We start from the raw sequence: 16,339 nt of genomic DNA on the forward strand, positions 1-16,339 counted from the left end.
GGTAATTACGTTACCAGGTTCTGAGGACGAATTGTTCACTACACTGATCAAGTTTGAATTGGCAGTGTCTGAGGGTGGAGATTTCTCACTGGGTGTTTCCTTCTTATTAGAGACTTGGGGAGTGACTGGCAACTTTGAGTTTGGCTGTTGGTTATTTGGTTTCACTATGTGCAAGAGTGTGTGGTGATGTCTTCCGCATTCTTTGCAGGTTGCTCTGTTTCTACATCCTGATGACACATGACCCTTTCCGAAGCATCCGTAGCAAAGACCCTTGTTTTGAAGAAACTCGCTGCGATCGTCTACGGACTTCTTCAAGAACTTGTTGCACTTAATGAGAGTGTGCTGACTGTTACAAAGGGGGCAGGTCTGATCTGTTTGCTCTGCTGGCGGTTTTGATGGCGGGACGAAATTGTCAGGTGGTTGCGTGGATGATACCGCAAAAGCGCTTGCACTTGAACTACTGTCACCCTTGCTTGGTCTGGTTCTCCGTCCCATTTTGAACGGGGTGTCTGACTTCCTTCTCTCCGCTTTTAAAGCATTCGGTGAGAAAATGGGATCATTCACTAGCTCTGTCTTGTCTTTAACGAACCTCGCAAAATCTTCAAAGGTGACAATCTTCTTAGACTTCGTATGTGCTTCGTGGGCGTGCCAGCACCATTTCACTCCAGAGTATGAAGGCAGTTTGCTGCTTACAAGTCATAGAGTTTCTGTCGAGTCGAGGTCGCCCATTGACTGCATAGTTTTCATGGCTTCTTCACAACGAATGAGGAAATCAGAAAACTCTTGGATACCACTGCTGTCTCCGTCGTTAATCTTTGGCCAGCTTCTAAGACTTGACTTGTAAGCCTCGGTGACATGGATGGGATTACCAAAGCACTCGTCTAGCAAATTCCGGGCCCTTTCGTACGCACTGTCTGAGCTCATAGCCAAGAAACCTTTCACTACTTCATTTGCCTTGCCTTTCGTGTATTTGTCAAGGAAATAGAGTTGATCTCTGTCTAAAGGTACATTACGGGATATAATGGAGTCAAAGGCAGTTGTGAATGTTGGATATCCAAAATAATCTCCAGAGAAAACAGGCGGCTCTTTTACCAGAAGGTGGCTGATCTTTTGCTGATTAATTAGTAATGAGCTTAATTCGGTTTGCTTGGCTTGTAGGCTGACTAACTCTTGAATGGCTGTGTTTACATCGTTACGCTGGAATTGCGGCACAGGCTTTGAGTTCAAAGGTTCAAAATGAGGCGTAGGATGGCTTCTAGGAATGAATGGAGCAGCATACGGGTTGACAGAAAAGCTTCTCTCCCTTTTTATATTTTCGTGGCTTAAATCTGATTTGAACTCCTTCTTGACACTTCCAATTTCCTCTCTATCCCCGGCTGATATTTTCTCCTCCTCAAGAATTCTTTTTATTGCGCACTCTTCTGCGTTTGCGATAGCTAATTCCTTTTCGAGCTGTGATCGAACTCTTTTTCCTTTTCAAGAAATTCCACTTCAGCGTCAGCTTTGTAGACTTTGCAGACGCATTAATCAAAGCAAGAGAAAGGTGTTTCGTAGAGGAGGAACTCAATTTTGACCTGTCAGACGATTTGGACTTTCTAACGCCTGGATGCGTTCGCAGACCCTAATTGTACACTCGATGAATTCCCGATCCCGGTTATCGAACCATTGGTACGAAGTGTTCCTTTCCTCCTCAAATTCTAGCAAATCGTCAAAATCTTTATGCGTGTCATTGAACTCGTTCTTCAACTGGTCTAAGTGAAATCTCTCTTCTAATTGTTCAGGTGTCGTCTCCAGCGAGTCATGCAACGCGTTAATTCTTTCAATTTGTTTCTTTAATCTCCTAAAGGCGGAATTTCGATTGACGAGTTTAATTCCTAATTGATGAGCCTTTCCCTCCTCAGTCATTTTTCTTCTACGTCCTGTTTTTTTCGCATGCTCAAAACGAGAAGGCTCAATGCCTGTCATGCTCCTGGGTGGTGGCTCAATTGTTTGTGGTGTCGCTCGAAGTCCGGATCTTGTGGTGTGTCTTCACAAAAGAATGCCGACGCACTACAAATACTCATAGCTATTCCACAAACACAAAGTTCCAAAGTAAAGCAAAGTTCAAAATAAATTCATATCCGATGACGGAATGATGTGGCGATATTTTACTGTAATGTCTGCAGCAACTGGCAAATTCCAAAACGAGACAAAACAAAATGAGCTCTAGGCGTGTCGCGACAAACTAGTGGGTGGGACTACTTTACAGGTCGTCTTCAAAGGTAGACAAGTAAACCACGGAAAACCAAAGTTGACGGTTATCGGCGATTTATTGCATCAACATAAACGATCATAAACTGAAATAACAATATGTAACGAATTTCTATCAATTTAGCGGAAAAGTTGCGTAACAAATAGTCAACTTACACGAGACACTAACAATTTGGAATCGATAACATAACGAAATTGAATAACAATACATCAAAAATAGCCAGCATAAATACTATGCTAAGATACTAAATAAGATTCGATCACAGAAGTAAACAACAAAAGGAGCTAATTAACAGCTCAATGCTTTCGAGCCTAAAAGGTGGGCGTTCACTCTAGTAACGTTCAGAACACTTTCTAATTTAGACAATTATAAATCAATTAAAATTACACAAATCTTTCTTTGTATTCCTTTGCCCATAGCTATAAAAAACGTAACCTAATCAAAATGACAAAGGTACTCACATATCGGTCCCGCTTGAGTCAAGGGTTAGGAAATCAAAAGACCACGCGAGATGGAAAGAAAAACTACTTCAAAGGGACGCTAACTCAGCTTTTATATGCACATAGTGACGCTTAAAGGTCCGATTACAAAACCAATAAAAAAGAAGTAAACATTGTAACTATGCTTGTAACTAAGATAAAGAGACAATTATTAACTAATCAAAATTGACCTTTGTCTAGTGTCCTTAACATTGAGATGAACATGAAATGCAAAATGCATTCAAAGGGCAGCATATGATCAAATCTTACTCAGGACCAAATGCTACAATCATGTTTTCCGGCTCTTATTGATCCTCTGTTCCTGCATGTGAGATCTATAATCTTTCAAAAAGATCGAGGGTCTGCTGTGGGGTAGTGGGAGTCAACAGTTCTCAAACAAAAAGTTCAGTAAATATAGAAACTGAAGAAATGTGCTGCGGAATTTTCAAGAAAACAAAAACAGTGAGCAGGAACCCGAAGAAAATCATCCAACTTATGTTGCACTACTTTTCACAGCAAGGAGAGAAAGAAGTTATTCTGTACCCTATGCCCCAATAAAATACTATCTGTCTGTTTCGAATCATTTGTGTGATTGTGCCAAACTGACAGATGTCATTCCATTTCCCCTACTTGGCAAAACCCTCTTTTTGCAACACAACATTGTGTATAATCGCAGAGCCACATTCAAGATCTGAGTTTTTTTGGTGGCCTTCTTTGGTTAATTCTGCATTTTGGTTTAAAAGTGATGGCCTTAGTGGTATATAAGACATGCTGTGACCCTTGCCTTTGCTCCTTCAACACAATGGCTGCACTTCTGAGACCACAGACTTCTAAAACACAGCCGAGCGGGAACGGTTTCATTTTTGCCCTTGTACAAGGGCGAAGAAGTCATACAGCTTTCGTGAACAACCAAGACAGGACGCAGGTCGGTGACCTATAAAGAATGGATCAGGGGCCTTGTGGAAAGTGTGAATTACTGGTTACATCTCAAAGCTCCCGGTAAGAGCAATAACAACTCTATAGATAACCTTTGAGCAGGCTCTATTTTCGTTTTGATGGTAAACCTTTCCCATGGGAAACAGAAAATAGCAAATTGCGACATAAGAGGACATAAGAGCAATGCTAAAATTGGGCCTGATCACAGGTTATCCATAGACAAGATAAAAAAATCTCTTGCAAAGTAAATCTATGAAAGTAGATATTAGATTGAATGTATTTGCAGGAATATGGTGCTTCCGGTGGAGAAAAAACACCATTGTTTTAATAGTAGGTACGAGCTCAGGTAATACGTTGAGATGCATTAAAAGTCACCATTTCAAAGCGACTCACGAATGAACTTCTCTTTTGGGTTGGCCATTTTATTTGAATGCATGGGAAGTTTTTAATACATAATTTAACATACGAATGACATGGGAGACGCACACTTACTAGTCCAAAAGGAGAGCATGATTAAGACTTTTTGGGGGGGGGGGAGGGGGGCAGCAGTGAGGTATCATTCCTGCAAGGTTTGGACTTTTGTGATTCCTCCTTTACTGGCATTAGGTAAATGGTGTCGTTGGGAAAGATATGACATGCCAGAAGAATACTTCCAGGCTATGCTGGCAGATATGCCAAATGCATTCATCAACAGCATAAGGGAGAAGAGACATCTATGCCCCCCTTTATGGATGGAAACCTTCAAAGTACTGTTGTACAGGGATTATCACATTAGCAACATGGTTGATGCCCTACAGAAACGGAGCAGCGTAAAACTGCATATAAAAAAGGCTTACCTGGGAGACGAGGAGATATCTGCCTTTGCTGAAGAGCAAGATGGAAGAACCGCACTTGAAGCAGCCAAAGCAAGGGCACACGAATCTACTGCAAACTAATTTCCAATGCTTCAAATTCAAATCGTTGTGGGACGTGGTGAAGGAAGGGCTACAAGATTTTGAACTGTTGTGGTGGCTGGAAATGTTCTCAACTAGCAGGCATGGAAAATTAACACTACGATTTTTTGTTTCGAAAGTAAATTTTCCTAAATATGCAGTTTCTGGTTGTAAAAAGCGTTACAAATAAACAAGAGGCCATGTTTATTTCTCAGAAATGAGATTGTGAAAAAAGTATAACATCAAAACACTGTATAACAAGACGCAACAGATGTTAGCTTTATGCAGTGACAAAACAATTTGGTGGAAATTTGATGTTTTAGTAGCAGTTCTGAACAAAAATAAAGGAAAAGAAAAAAGGTGTAACTGAGCTGACTACCTGAGAAAGACAGAATAGTTTAAAGTTAGTTGAAAAGGAAATTGTACTCTGCCCTCAGATAACAACAGCTCAAATGAACTGACCACCCAAAAAAGACAATAGTTTAAGGTTAGTTGAAAAGGAAATTATATTCTGCCCTCGGATAACAACAGCTCAAATGAACTGACCACCCAAAAAAGACAATAGTTTAAAGTTAGTTGAAAAGGAAATTAAATCAACAGGAAACAAAAGATAAATTTTGGTGTGAGATAGCAACAGCTCAATTTGAATGAACTGCACCAGAGCATTGTCACTGCAAGCTAAAGAAACTAAATTTACACATGCGCCCAATCCACGAGGAGCCGCAACCGCTAAAATTTTTGCACAGCTGTGAGCGGCACATCAGAGAATTTGGAACTGAATGGCAAATTCCTAGAATATTTTTACCCTGTGAGCTGAACCGAAGGTGTTAAAGAACCACGGGATCCAAAACCACATATCAATTAAAATAACACACTGACCTTTCACGAAATCGATTTATATGACAAAACAGATCACGTCACGAATAAAGCTTTGTAAATAAATGCTATTTACGACAGATTCTACAAAGAATGGGCGCAAATGCTTGAGATTTAGAATTATCTTTGATTTTTTGGCTAACTGCCTTTTAGCTCTGTCCTACGCCAGCAATATAAAGGGTTTAACAAGTGTCTTACATCGTGGTTTTGAGTGAAGATTTAAATATGCGAGGGGCTCCACATTTTCAAAACAGAACTATCCGTATCAAATAATTTTCGGATTTTTTCCCAGTCTCCCAAAGGTTTTCACGACTGCTGACCGTGCGGCGCGTGCGATTACGTAACTATCCCCACGTATCAACCCCCATCTTAATAGTTAACAAAGCATTTCGCAAGAAGTGGAAATCGTGATTTTTACAGCTTGCACTTTTTTTGAATAACACTAAGTGATTAAATGCTTAACCGAGATTTTTATTGCTCTGTTGATTTGTAAAAGATCATTTTGCCTTAGAACACAGGAAAAGAAAGTTGCGCATATTTTATATTTCTGATAGCAATAACACAATTTAAGCGAAGGAAATCCATTCCTGTAGTGTCTAACTTTGTTGTTTACAGTTGCCACTCTCAAAGCGGTGAATTAACTCACAACAATGATCATAATGGGTATGATCTTCTAAAGAAGAATTTATTCTAATAAAATATTTATATTTTCAAAACTGTATAGGCGTGTATTAAAATCTTACACGCAGCCCTCGCAAACTTTTAAAAGCATACACAGGCTAGCTTAAACAGTGATCTTCTACGTTGTAAATACATTGAAATCTAGACGATAGCAATGACGCATCTAGAAACAATGTTGGTTTTAACTTAAAAATATTCAAGGTATTAAAAAATAAATCACAGTAATTTGGACTCGACCCTCGCAAGCCGCGATTTTGCTCAAACAATCCTCTACGTTGTATACATGTAACAAAGAAAAATCTAAAACGCATTTTAAAATTTCAACACTAACTTCAAAATTTTCAGGCTACAAAAAGGATAAACAATGTAGAAAGATAGAATGCACAGTATGCATTTTATACGCATAAAATATTTAAGACGATTTAGCTCAAATCTACGCTATAATCAAATGAAAAAATGTCAGGTGATAGCAATGACACATTTAAAAACAAATTAACATTAACCCTAACTTTAAAAAAAAAAAATATTTTCAAGGTATGCACGTATAATACATGTAAACCAAGAAAATTACCAGTAAAAATTCATCAACTTTTAAAAAGATTCCTTTAAAATAATTAGAGATGGTCGATTCTCGGGCCTTTTAGAAAGAGCACTCTTAACAGTAGAGTTCACGCTGAGTGGTACCAGTTTACAGACCGACTTGACCAAATACGCGAGAGAGTACACGTCGGTCTCCACGCAGGGTTTGCTTGACCCGTCCACGAGTTCCGGTGCTATGTAGCCGTTTTCAAATTGTTTGCGAAGATGCTCGGGTTTTGGTACCGCTTTCTTCACTTTTTCGGCGAGCACACTTTTCCCGAAATCTACAATAACCAGACTTGGGATCCCATCTCTGGTTTCCAGAACCACATTGTTTTTAAGTCATTGTGGATAAATCCACAGTCGTGAACGTGATGTAAGGCATCAGCCACGTTGCGAAATACCGCGTTCCATGCCTCTTCTTCTTTTACAATCCCATGCTTCGCGGCTTTGTAGATGGTGAGGCTCTGGCCATCTTCATTCCCGTGGAACTGCATGATAATGCCAACTTTACGCTGCTGTAGCATAACTCCAAAAAGAAGCGGTATCCCAGGATGGTCTCCCAAACGTTGAATGACTCGTGCTTCGTAAGCCGCTTCTCTTCGGAGTTTCTCCAGGGTAACGCCTTCTCTATGCTTAAACTCCTTAAGCACCACACAGAGATTTCTGTACCTGGCCAGAAAGCACGCACCAAAGGTTCCACTACCAATCGACTTTGCCCCGTCCCGTTTGAGGTTTCCTGCTTTTATTTCTCTTAAAGAGGTTGCATTGCAGGAAGCGGCAACGTGCTCTGGTTTGGGCACGTTTGATACCTTTTGTGTGGCTTTTTTAACCGCAGCTGAAACCATGCGTTTTCCTCTCATTAGAGCTCGGACATCTTTATGTCTCTCAGTTCTTGGAGCTTCTGTTGCTCATTTCTCGTGTTCGTTGGCCGAAGCTTTATTTATGGCCGATACTTCTTGCACTATCGCCTGTTGCGGTTGACAGCCCTTCTTTCTCTGTCGATATCTTTTCTTCTGCTCCCTTCTCAATTTCTTGTAATAACGATCCCGATCTTCGCTTGTTTCTTTGAGAGCACATTTGCGTTTCTTGTTTGACTCCATTTACTAAAACTTTTCCGTAGAATAGAAATACACGGGTAACACTCAGGTCCGTACAGGCAAAGTTGGAAAAAGTGACTATTGTTCAAGAGAGTATGCTATTGTTTTACAACCGGAAAGGAGACTGAAGTGGTAAATTGAGGTGACTAATAATTGAAGCACTTGATTGGTCAGATGAACAATGGTTAGAGCAAATTTAACCGAAAAGTTATGATCATTTAATTATTGCGGCAAATTGGAATGGAACTACATAAAAATGATCAAGAACACTTCTTTGTAAAGTGACATTTTGAGTGAAGATCTAAATAAGCGAGGGCTCCGCATTTTCAAAAAAGGTCTATCCACATCAAATAATTTTCATAAATCTTTCTCAGTCTCCCGAAGGTTTTCATGACTGTGCTGACTGTGCGACGCGTGCGATTACGTAATCATCTTAATATTTAACTAAAATTTCACAAGAAGCGGAAATTGTGATTTTCACAGCTGCCATTTTTAAAGACCAGCATTCGCATTCAGTGCACGCCGTTAAAAATGCCGTCTCTTAAAACTAAATGTGTAGCCTACTTACGCGAGTTTGCCACACGACGATCTCTAGCAAAACATGCGGAAAAGACCGCACATATTTACCAAGGGACAGATGTGCAGTTCTTTAAGAAGGGTGAAAGCGAGCCTGTGAATTTGCCAGTCCTGGGAAGAATTGCTGTATCACAACAAGCAGCTTACAAAGAGTTTTTAAGTGGCATGGCTGAATTAACTAATTCCTACCTAAAGCCCGACGTCAAAAGCAAGTGGGTGAAGATAGACTTGATCATGGTGCCTAGTGCATACTTTACGTCACTTCTTCTGGGTTTGAAGCTGAATAAGCCATTTGCTGTAAGGGAAGCGCGACATCCACCTCCGCTGAAACAGGATTCGTCAACTGCGCTGTTTTACAACGTCTATGATATCTCCGTTCTTAAAGATTTGTTTGCTTCAACGGTACCGTTAAAAACAAGGACCTATTTTTGCCGCAACGAAGAAGTCAGTGTTCCTGTAACAGGTGGCGAACTTACAGCCAAGGAGAAAGTGGCCCTTGCTCAGCAACGCACTGGCACTCGTTGGGGAGCCACAAGCGATGCTTCAAACCAAGCGAAACCCACATCCCGACAGCAATTGAAATGTGAAGAGGGAGAATGGCTGCGTACTAGAGAGTTTCAAGTGATATGGTGGCCAGACGTCTTCGCCCAGTCAAGGTTTGGACACCTGCGCCTGAGATTCTATGTGGAGCATGTGGAACTTACGAATTAATTAGCTCATCTACCTATTGCAAAAGGTTTCATGAAAGTATTTTGGATTTTAACAAAGTGCATATCACCGCTTTTGATCAAAGTGCTCCAAGATTGCCTAGTTTTTTTTAACAGTTGAGATCGTGATCATAATGTTACCATTTATTTATTTTTCATGTGCAAGTTACTTAGTATATTTCATCAGGAGGAGGATTATATTTGTTTTGGTTACCATTCTTGATGGAAAACTAGACCATCTTTTTGTAATGTCTTAAAATATGGAAAGACAGCTGGAACAGCTATGCCACAGTAACTTCACTTAGCACGGCGGTATTTAGCTACTCAATAAAATCCTTGTCTGCTGATTACTATTACTACTATAATCGACTACGTTAATAATTTCTACGTATACCGGCCTAGTAACAAAAGAGACTAAAAATACCGTAGTTCTTGTGTTGCTTTCTACTTCAAACTGCAAAAGTGTTTCTGTAATTTTGGTTGATTGTGTTGATTGTGTTCCTCAAGTTTATCTGGCATTACTAACAATTTCTTTCACTTTTGTGTCCTGGAGTTGAAAGACTCCTTTCTTCTTTCAGTCTTTTCTTTTTTTTTCGTTTGCGCCTTTTCTCAAGGCTCGTAGAGAGCATTCCGTACTTTGATCGCCGATTCCCCTTCCTCGATTGAAGCTCTAGGTTTTCGCATAGGATTTTTTTTGGATTGTGAATCGTTGTCGTTGTATTGATGGCGTCAATGAGAGTGTGCAAAATAACCTAAAAAAAAAACTAGGCATCAGCATCCACCTACTTTTTCACATTTGGTGGCTTCCAACATGCTCGCGTTTGTACAGGAAATTTTTGATGAGTTCCGTGGGAGAATGAGTTTAATTTATGCACGTGAATAAACTGGCCGCTGATTTTAGATAACAAGACAGGACGAGTGCTGACAGTCTGACACGTGGCTAAATGCGAGAAGGTTGCAAAGGTGAAGCATGTTATATGCTTGCAATAAACGATGATTTCCATGATTGACAAGACAGAACTTAAGTTTAAGAAGTGCCCAGAGACCAAGGCTGCTGTAATATGTTGTGCTCCTTCCATTCCATATCAACAAGCGACGTATGCAGTTAAAAGGTAAGCTTTTTATTATAACGTAATAACCGATTATTGACTAATTCATTGCTGACAAGGTTTATCATGTGTCATCTTCCGACAAAATTTTTATACAGAACTCTCGTTCTATTCGTTTTCCAATAAGGAATGTTCAATTAATTATCCTACCTTTAGGAAATCTTTCCGATTTCGCTTTTCCAGGCTTTTCTTGTGTGGCTGTGAAAAATGACTGCTGCACAACTTAGCCATACCTATACAAGAATTTAAGGAAATGGTTATTGTACATCTAATAAGTATAACCGTGACACGAAAAAACTAACCACTTACACAAACAACTGACAAGATGTGTTGATGCTAGGCTTTAGTGATCAGAGATTTTCAAGAAAAAGAAACGTCCTTACCTTTGGTTAGTAAACTTTAGACAAGTTCCTCCAACTGCTGATAAGAGATCTATAGAGACAGATACGAACATAAGATTGTAAACTTCAGGTATATTCTACCCAGGATGTTACAAAGTTAACATTTAGGTGTGACTATTAGACTGTAAACCTCAGGTATATTCTACCCAGGATGTTACAAAGTTAACATTTTGGCGTGACTATTAGACTGTAAACCTCAGGTATATTCTACCCAGGATGTTACAAAGTTAACATGTTGGCGTGACTATTAGACTGTAAACCTCAGGTATATTCTACCCAGGATGTTACAAAGTAACCATGTTGGCGTGACTATTAGACTGTAAACCTCGGGTATATTCTACCCAGGATGTTACAAAGTTAACATTTTGGTGCGACTATTAGACTGTAAACCTCAGGTATATTCTACCCAGGATGTTACAAAGTTAACATTTTGGCGTGACTATTAGACTGTAAACCTCAGGTATATTCTACCCAGGATGTTACAAAGTTAACATTTTGGTGTGACTATTAGACTGTAAACCTCAGGTATATTCTACCCAGGATGTTACAAAGTTAACATTTTGGTGCGACTATTAGACTGTAAACCTCAGGTATATTCTACCCAGGATGTTACAAAGTTAACATTTTGGTGCGACTATTAGACTGTAAACCTCAGGTATATTCTACCCAGGATGTTACAAAGTTAACATTTTGGTGCGACTATTAGACTGTAAACCTCAGGTATATTCTACCCAGGATGTTACAAAGTTAACATTTTGGTACGACTATTAGACTGTAAACCTCAGGTATATTCTACCCAGGATGTTACAAAGTTAACATTTTGGTGCGACTATTAGACTGTAAACCTCAGGTATATTCTACCCAGGATGTTACAAAGTTAACATTTTGGTGCGACTATTAGACTGTAAACCTCAGGTATATTCTACCCAGGATGTTACAAAGTTAACATTTTGGTGCGACTATTAGACTGTAAACCTCAGGTATATTCTACCCAGGATGTTACAAAGTTAACATTTTGGCGTGACTATTAGACTGTAAACCTCAGGTATATTCTACCCAGGATGTTACAAAGTTAACATTTTGGCGTGACTATTAGACTGTAAACCTCAGGTATATTCTACCCAGGATGTTACAAAGTTAACATTTTGGTGCGACTATTAGACTGTAAACCTCAGGTATATTCTACCCAGGATGTTACAAAGTTAACATTTTGGTGTGACTATTAGACTGTAAACCTCAGGTATATTCTACCCAGGATGTTACAAAGTTAACATTTTGGTGCGACTATTAGACTGTAAACCTCAGGTATATTCTACCCAGGATGTTACAAAGTTAACATTTTGGTGCGACTATTAGACTGTAAACCTCAGGTATATTCTACCCAGGATGTTACAAAGTTAACATTTTGGTGCGACTATTAGACTCTAAACCTCAGGTATATTCTACCCAGGATGTTACAAAGTTAACATTTTGGTGCGACTATTAGACTGTAAACCTCAGGTATATTCTACCCAGGATGTTACAAAGTTAACATTTTGGTGCGACTATTAGACTGTAAACCTCAGGTATACCGTAAAAACTCGTGTATAAGCCGCACTCGTATATAAGCCGCACCCCCAACTTTCGAGCTTGATTTTGAAAAAAAGAAAACTCTTTAAAAAGCGCTGAGCAAAAGAAAGTGATTACTTGTACATTGTAAGCTTGGTCAAATCTGATGCTGTGTATTTGCTGCGAGCTAAATAACTCTTGAAATACCTTTTACAAGCTATTCTTCAACGCAATTTCTGATATCCTCCTAAAGAGAGGCTCTTTTGACAAGATGTTGCCTTTATTGCTAAAGGCGATAGTGGAAAACGATGAAATTCAAACGGAAATCCGAGCAAAACAATCTCTGACCGATCGATGCAAAATGTTGCTTAGTAACCACGCAGTCATTTAAAGAGAGAGTCTGGACACAAGAGAAATACACACGCAACCGATAAGAAGTCTGGGCCGAGTCACGTAGATCGATCGAATTGAACGATCGAACGAACGATAAACAACATGGAAAAGTTCCATTTCACATCAGCTGTGCGTGGATACCATGTTTATAAACATGTATGGAAGCCTTCAATTGGTGAAAAACTTGTTGCTCGACGCGAGTTTAACAATCCTATGGATAAACACGCGGTGCAAGTTGTGAAGTACAAATGAAAGGAAGTACAAATGAATCGCTTGAAAGAACTACTCGCGAAGAAGATTCAGGTTTAAAACCTGAAGAGACAAAGGCTCCTTTAGGAGCCACCACTTCTATCAAAAGCAATGATCAACAACAGCAACAGGTTTCAAAATGTTGAATGTTTATTTACTTACATTTTTAAGTACTATATCTGACCACTAACTAGGCAATTAGCTCCCTCTGAAAGCAATGGTCTCGTATATAAGCCGCACCCGCCATTTTGAGCCCAAAATTTCAGCAAAAAGGTGCGGCTTATACACGAGTTTTTACGGTATTCTACCCAGGATGTTACAAAGTTAACATTTTGGTGCGACTATTAGACTGTAAACCTCAGGTATGTTCTACCCAGGATGTTACAAAGTTAACATGTTGGCGTGACTATTAGACTGTAAACCTCAGGTATATTCTACCCACGAGGTTACAAAGTAGTTGCAATGATGGCCTGATTATTAGATGCACAAAATGTACATTGTAACTCTCAGGTATATTCTACCCAGGAAGTTACAAGATCAACGTGGTGGTCTGGTTAGCTCTTTTAACATGTATCACATGAGCATATACAGCATCAGTTTCTTCCTGAAGTAGTTGGATTCTTCAAAGCTCCAGGAGATCTGATGGGGTGGTACTTTTTTTCCAAGGATGATCTCTTGAGCCAATAATATGACACCCATCCCACAACTTCCACCACCAGCTGTCTTACCATCGATTCTCTGCTTTGGCATATGTATTCGCTTATACTGTGATGCAGATAGGTGACTAGACATGAAGCTGTTGAAGCTGTTAATAGATGGGAACATCTCTCCGAGAAGCATGACCAGTCTACCAATTATGTTGCAAAGCTGTGCTGGTGGGGCTACTTTTAGTCCATCATCATACCAAACTGTCAATGTTTCTAGGTCTACACAGGCAAGTCCCCAATGGGGAATGTTTGCCATGTGCACTGGCAAATGTATTAGTTTAAGTTCATGCGGTTGATGGAGGTCCTTTCTTATTACAGTTTTGACTGGCTCCAGAACTTGGTTATCCAACCATGACAAGGCTTCAGTGGGTAAACACAGTATAGAATCTTCCTGTATTTGTTTTGATTGCAGTGTCTTTTTTAGACAGTAATTGATGATAAAGTTATCAATGTAGCGTTCACCCACCAGTGTTGAAAGTGATTTAAAATCAACATGATGGCCATCTAGTGAAACAATAACACGTAATGGGTCATGGGGACTCTGTTCAAAAATGTTGCAAAGGTACTTGATTTCTGAATCTCTTAGGGTATTTTTGTCAGGGTTGAAACTCAGCCAAGCCATTTCTTCTTTGTAATCTTGCTGCATTTTTGCAATACAGCAATATCTTGAGAGGGCTTGAATACCACTGTCACTGAAGATTCCTAAGTTACCAATTTTTACCCCACTTGGGCCATCACTGTCATCCAGCTGTATTGTGTTTTCCTTTATCACCTGTGATGAGCATGCACTTATGATCTTCTGAGCTACTTTCACTATGTTGTCTGCCGGACGACTCTTGAGCAAGTATGGATTCTCATCTTGAAACTTGCCATAAATGGGAACAACATTATTTTCATGGATTTGATTTGTGAGTGGAGGAAGCTTGACTTGAGATAACTCTTGTCTTGTTGCAGTCTGTGACATGCAGTGCTGGAGTGATTCTGGAGAAGACATTGATGGCTTTGAGATGATTGGGCTGGGTGTGCATGTACTTTTTTGAGCAGGTTTTACTTGATTTTTTGTCATCACTTCTTGTGGCTTTGGACAAGGATCTGATTTTTGAGCAGGAAAAAGGCATCTCTTTGTGGATTTGGACTTCTGTTCTGGATGTGGGTGACTTTTGCTACCTTTTTTTCCAGCTGGTGATTGAGGAAACTGTGGAGTCTCATCAAGGTTTTGGCTGTATTCATCTTCCCAGTCAGTGTGGTTGTACTCATAGTTGGGTGCATCATTTTCATGGACATAGCAAACTTTCTTTTCATCATAGGGATAGCTGAAGAAATCTTTTCCAAAAAGGTTGTCCATTAGCTTGTTCACTCTTTTGATCCAAGCCTTATCCTCAGTGGACCATGCTGGTTTGGGTCTGGTAGATGGCCAACTGCAACCCCGGAAGAAGAAGCTGCTTCCTATTTGGAATGAGTGTTAAAATTAACAAGTAGATGCAAATTTGTCTGATGTGAAAATTTATCATAAATACTATTAAGTTATTGCCTCTTTTTTTCAGATATACAGTTAAGGTATAATTAATCGTCAGTGATTTCTAAAAAATACTCCTGTCAGAGTTAAATGAAATGGAACAGGGATTCACTTGTCTTCATTTAAGATTTTCATTGTGAAGTTTAACTTTGGCAGAGCTTTATAAACCATTAATTAAAAGTAAAGATTTTTAATAATGACCAACTTTGTGTAAAATGGCTTTGACTCAGTTGATTCATTTGGCTCCTTTGACTCAAACAGCTGTAAAACAAGAGACCTCTTATAGACCACAAGTTGCATATTCACAAATTTATTTATGTTGTTATAGGTATGGCCTTTGTGAGTTTACCTGGTGAACTACAGCAGTCCTGAGCTTGCTGGGAACAAAGTCTTAGATACAGCAGTTTTGTGGTGTAATGATGGAGGAACATCTGCTCAGCTATATAGACCGAAAGAAAATTGAAAGCTCCAATAAATAGAGATTTTTCTGTAAAGAAAATGACCTGGAAGAAAGGCAATAATTGTTGTGTATATACACATTTATTTAGTTTTATGTCTGGGCAAACTTCTTAACTCCCAGCTATAGGACTTGAATAAGGTTATTATAATTTGCCATTTAATTGTAAGTTGCATGGTTGTTTACAAGGTGTTGATAGTCTTTATCTATAAATATAATTAGTACAAATGGATATTAAGCTAACATACGTGATTTTAAATTTTGCTGCTTCTCCCTTGAAATCCACTTACTTGATGACTCAGATGACGATGAATCATGATTTGTGCACTGAGCATACAGCTGCCTGTGAACTTTATGCATTGCTTCAAAACCCTGGTTTGAGGAACGGGCCATGGACTTGAAGTGTCTCATCAGCATTGGACTATGTTCAATAGTGAGATGTCCATAGTCACCAGTACCCAGTCCAACTCCAAACAGTTCTCGACAGAGGATTCCCCATTCTTTGCACTGATGAACAAATGGAAGCAATGTAAGAGAAAACAATCTACAGCTGTACTAGTGTTAATGTCCAGTAACCATATCATTGTGCCAGTAGACATACCTGAATGTCATATTTATCAATTTCATAATCTTCCCCATCCTCAAACACTCTATGATGCATAACCAATGCTATGTCTTTCCACTGAGAGAATACCTAGATGCAGTAAAGAAAAATAATCAGTGAAATAAATTGTACTGAATGAATGAGTCTTGGCAACACACCTACAAAATGGAACCAACATTGCAGGATACCTGTTTTGTATGGAGGCCTGATAGTAAATGACTTTCTAACCATATATATA

At 39.3% G+C, this 16,339-nt stretch overlaps 2 protein-coding genes and 1 pseudogene across 4 annotated transcripts; 1 reads left to right on the forward strand and 2 right to left on the reverse strand.

Moving 5' to 3' along the window:
* Nucleotides 1–3,475: 3,475 nt before the first annotated feature.
* LOC145501178 (uncharacterized) lies at nt 3,476–4,788 on the forward strand (annotated as a pseudogene).
* Nucleotides 4,789–7,018: 2,230 nt separating this feature from the next.
* On the reverse strand, nt 7,019–7,597 carry LOC145501573 (aurora kinase B-A-like). Its single transcript, XM_081481021.1, has one exon. It carries the CDS (start codon nt 7,595–7,597, stop codon nt 7,019–7,021), a length of 579 nt encoding a protein of 192 aa, XP_081337147.1.
* Nucleotides 7,598–9,614: 2,017 nt separating this feature from the next.
* Nucleotides 9,615–16,339, reverse strand: LOC145500982 (uncharacterized). 3 transcript variants are annotated; one of them, XR_014051172.1, is made up of 7 exons: nt 16,099–16,339; nt 15,788–16,004; nt 15,390–15,479; nt 13,546–14,970; nt 10,610–10,658; nt 10,377–10,459; nt 9,615–9,869 (listed from the first exon to the last, which is right to left on the reverse strand). XR_014051172.1 is itself a non-coding variant. In XM_081480556.1 (6 exons), the coding sequence occupies exons 1-6, from the start codon at nt 16,156–16,158 to the stop codon at nt 10,450–10,452; spliced, it is 1,851 nt and encodes a 616-aa protein (XP_081336682.1). In that variant the 5' UTR covers nt 16,159–16,339; the 3' UTR covers nt 9,615–10,449. The 3 variants fall into 3 exon arrangements, 2 of the variants coding, with proteins under 2 accessions (XP_081336682.1, XP_081336681.1); XM_081480556.1 differs by having other exon boundaries at nt 9,615–10,459; XM_081480555.1 differs by lacking the exons at nt 9,615–9,869; nt 10,377–10,459; nt 10,610–10,658 and having other exon boundaries at nt 13,125–14,970.

The sequence above is a fragment of the Orbicella franksi genome, chromosome 10 (assembly GCF_964199315.1).
Source record: "Orbicella franksi chromosome 10, jaOrbFran1.1, whole genome shotgun sequence".
NCBI classification, from domain to species: domain Eukaryota; kingdom Metazoa; phylum Cnidaria; class Anthozoa; order Scleractinia; family Merulinidae; genus Orbicella; species Orbicella franksi.

Bases quoted from the DNA above. Each gene is read 5' to 3' on its own strand.
- LOC145501573 (XM_081481021.1), bottom strand. From the start codon at position 7,597: ATGAGAGGAAAACGCATGGTTTCAGCTGCGGTTAAAAAAGCCACACAA.
- LOC145500982 (XM_081480555.1), bottom strand. From the start codon at position 16,158: ATGCATCATAGAGTGTTTGAGGATGGGGAAGATTATGAAATTGATAAA. The intron at 16,005-16,098 runs GTATGTCTACTG...TTTGTTCATCAG, and splicing joins TTGATAAATATGACATTCAG to TGCAAAGAATGGGGAATCCT. The intron at 14,971-15,389 runs GTAAACTCACAA...CATTCCAAATAG, and splicing joins GGACTGCTGTAGTTCACCAG to GAAGCAGCTTCTTCTTCCGG.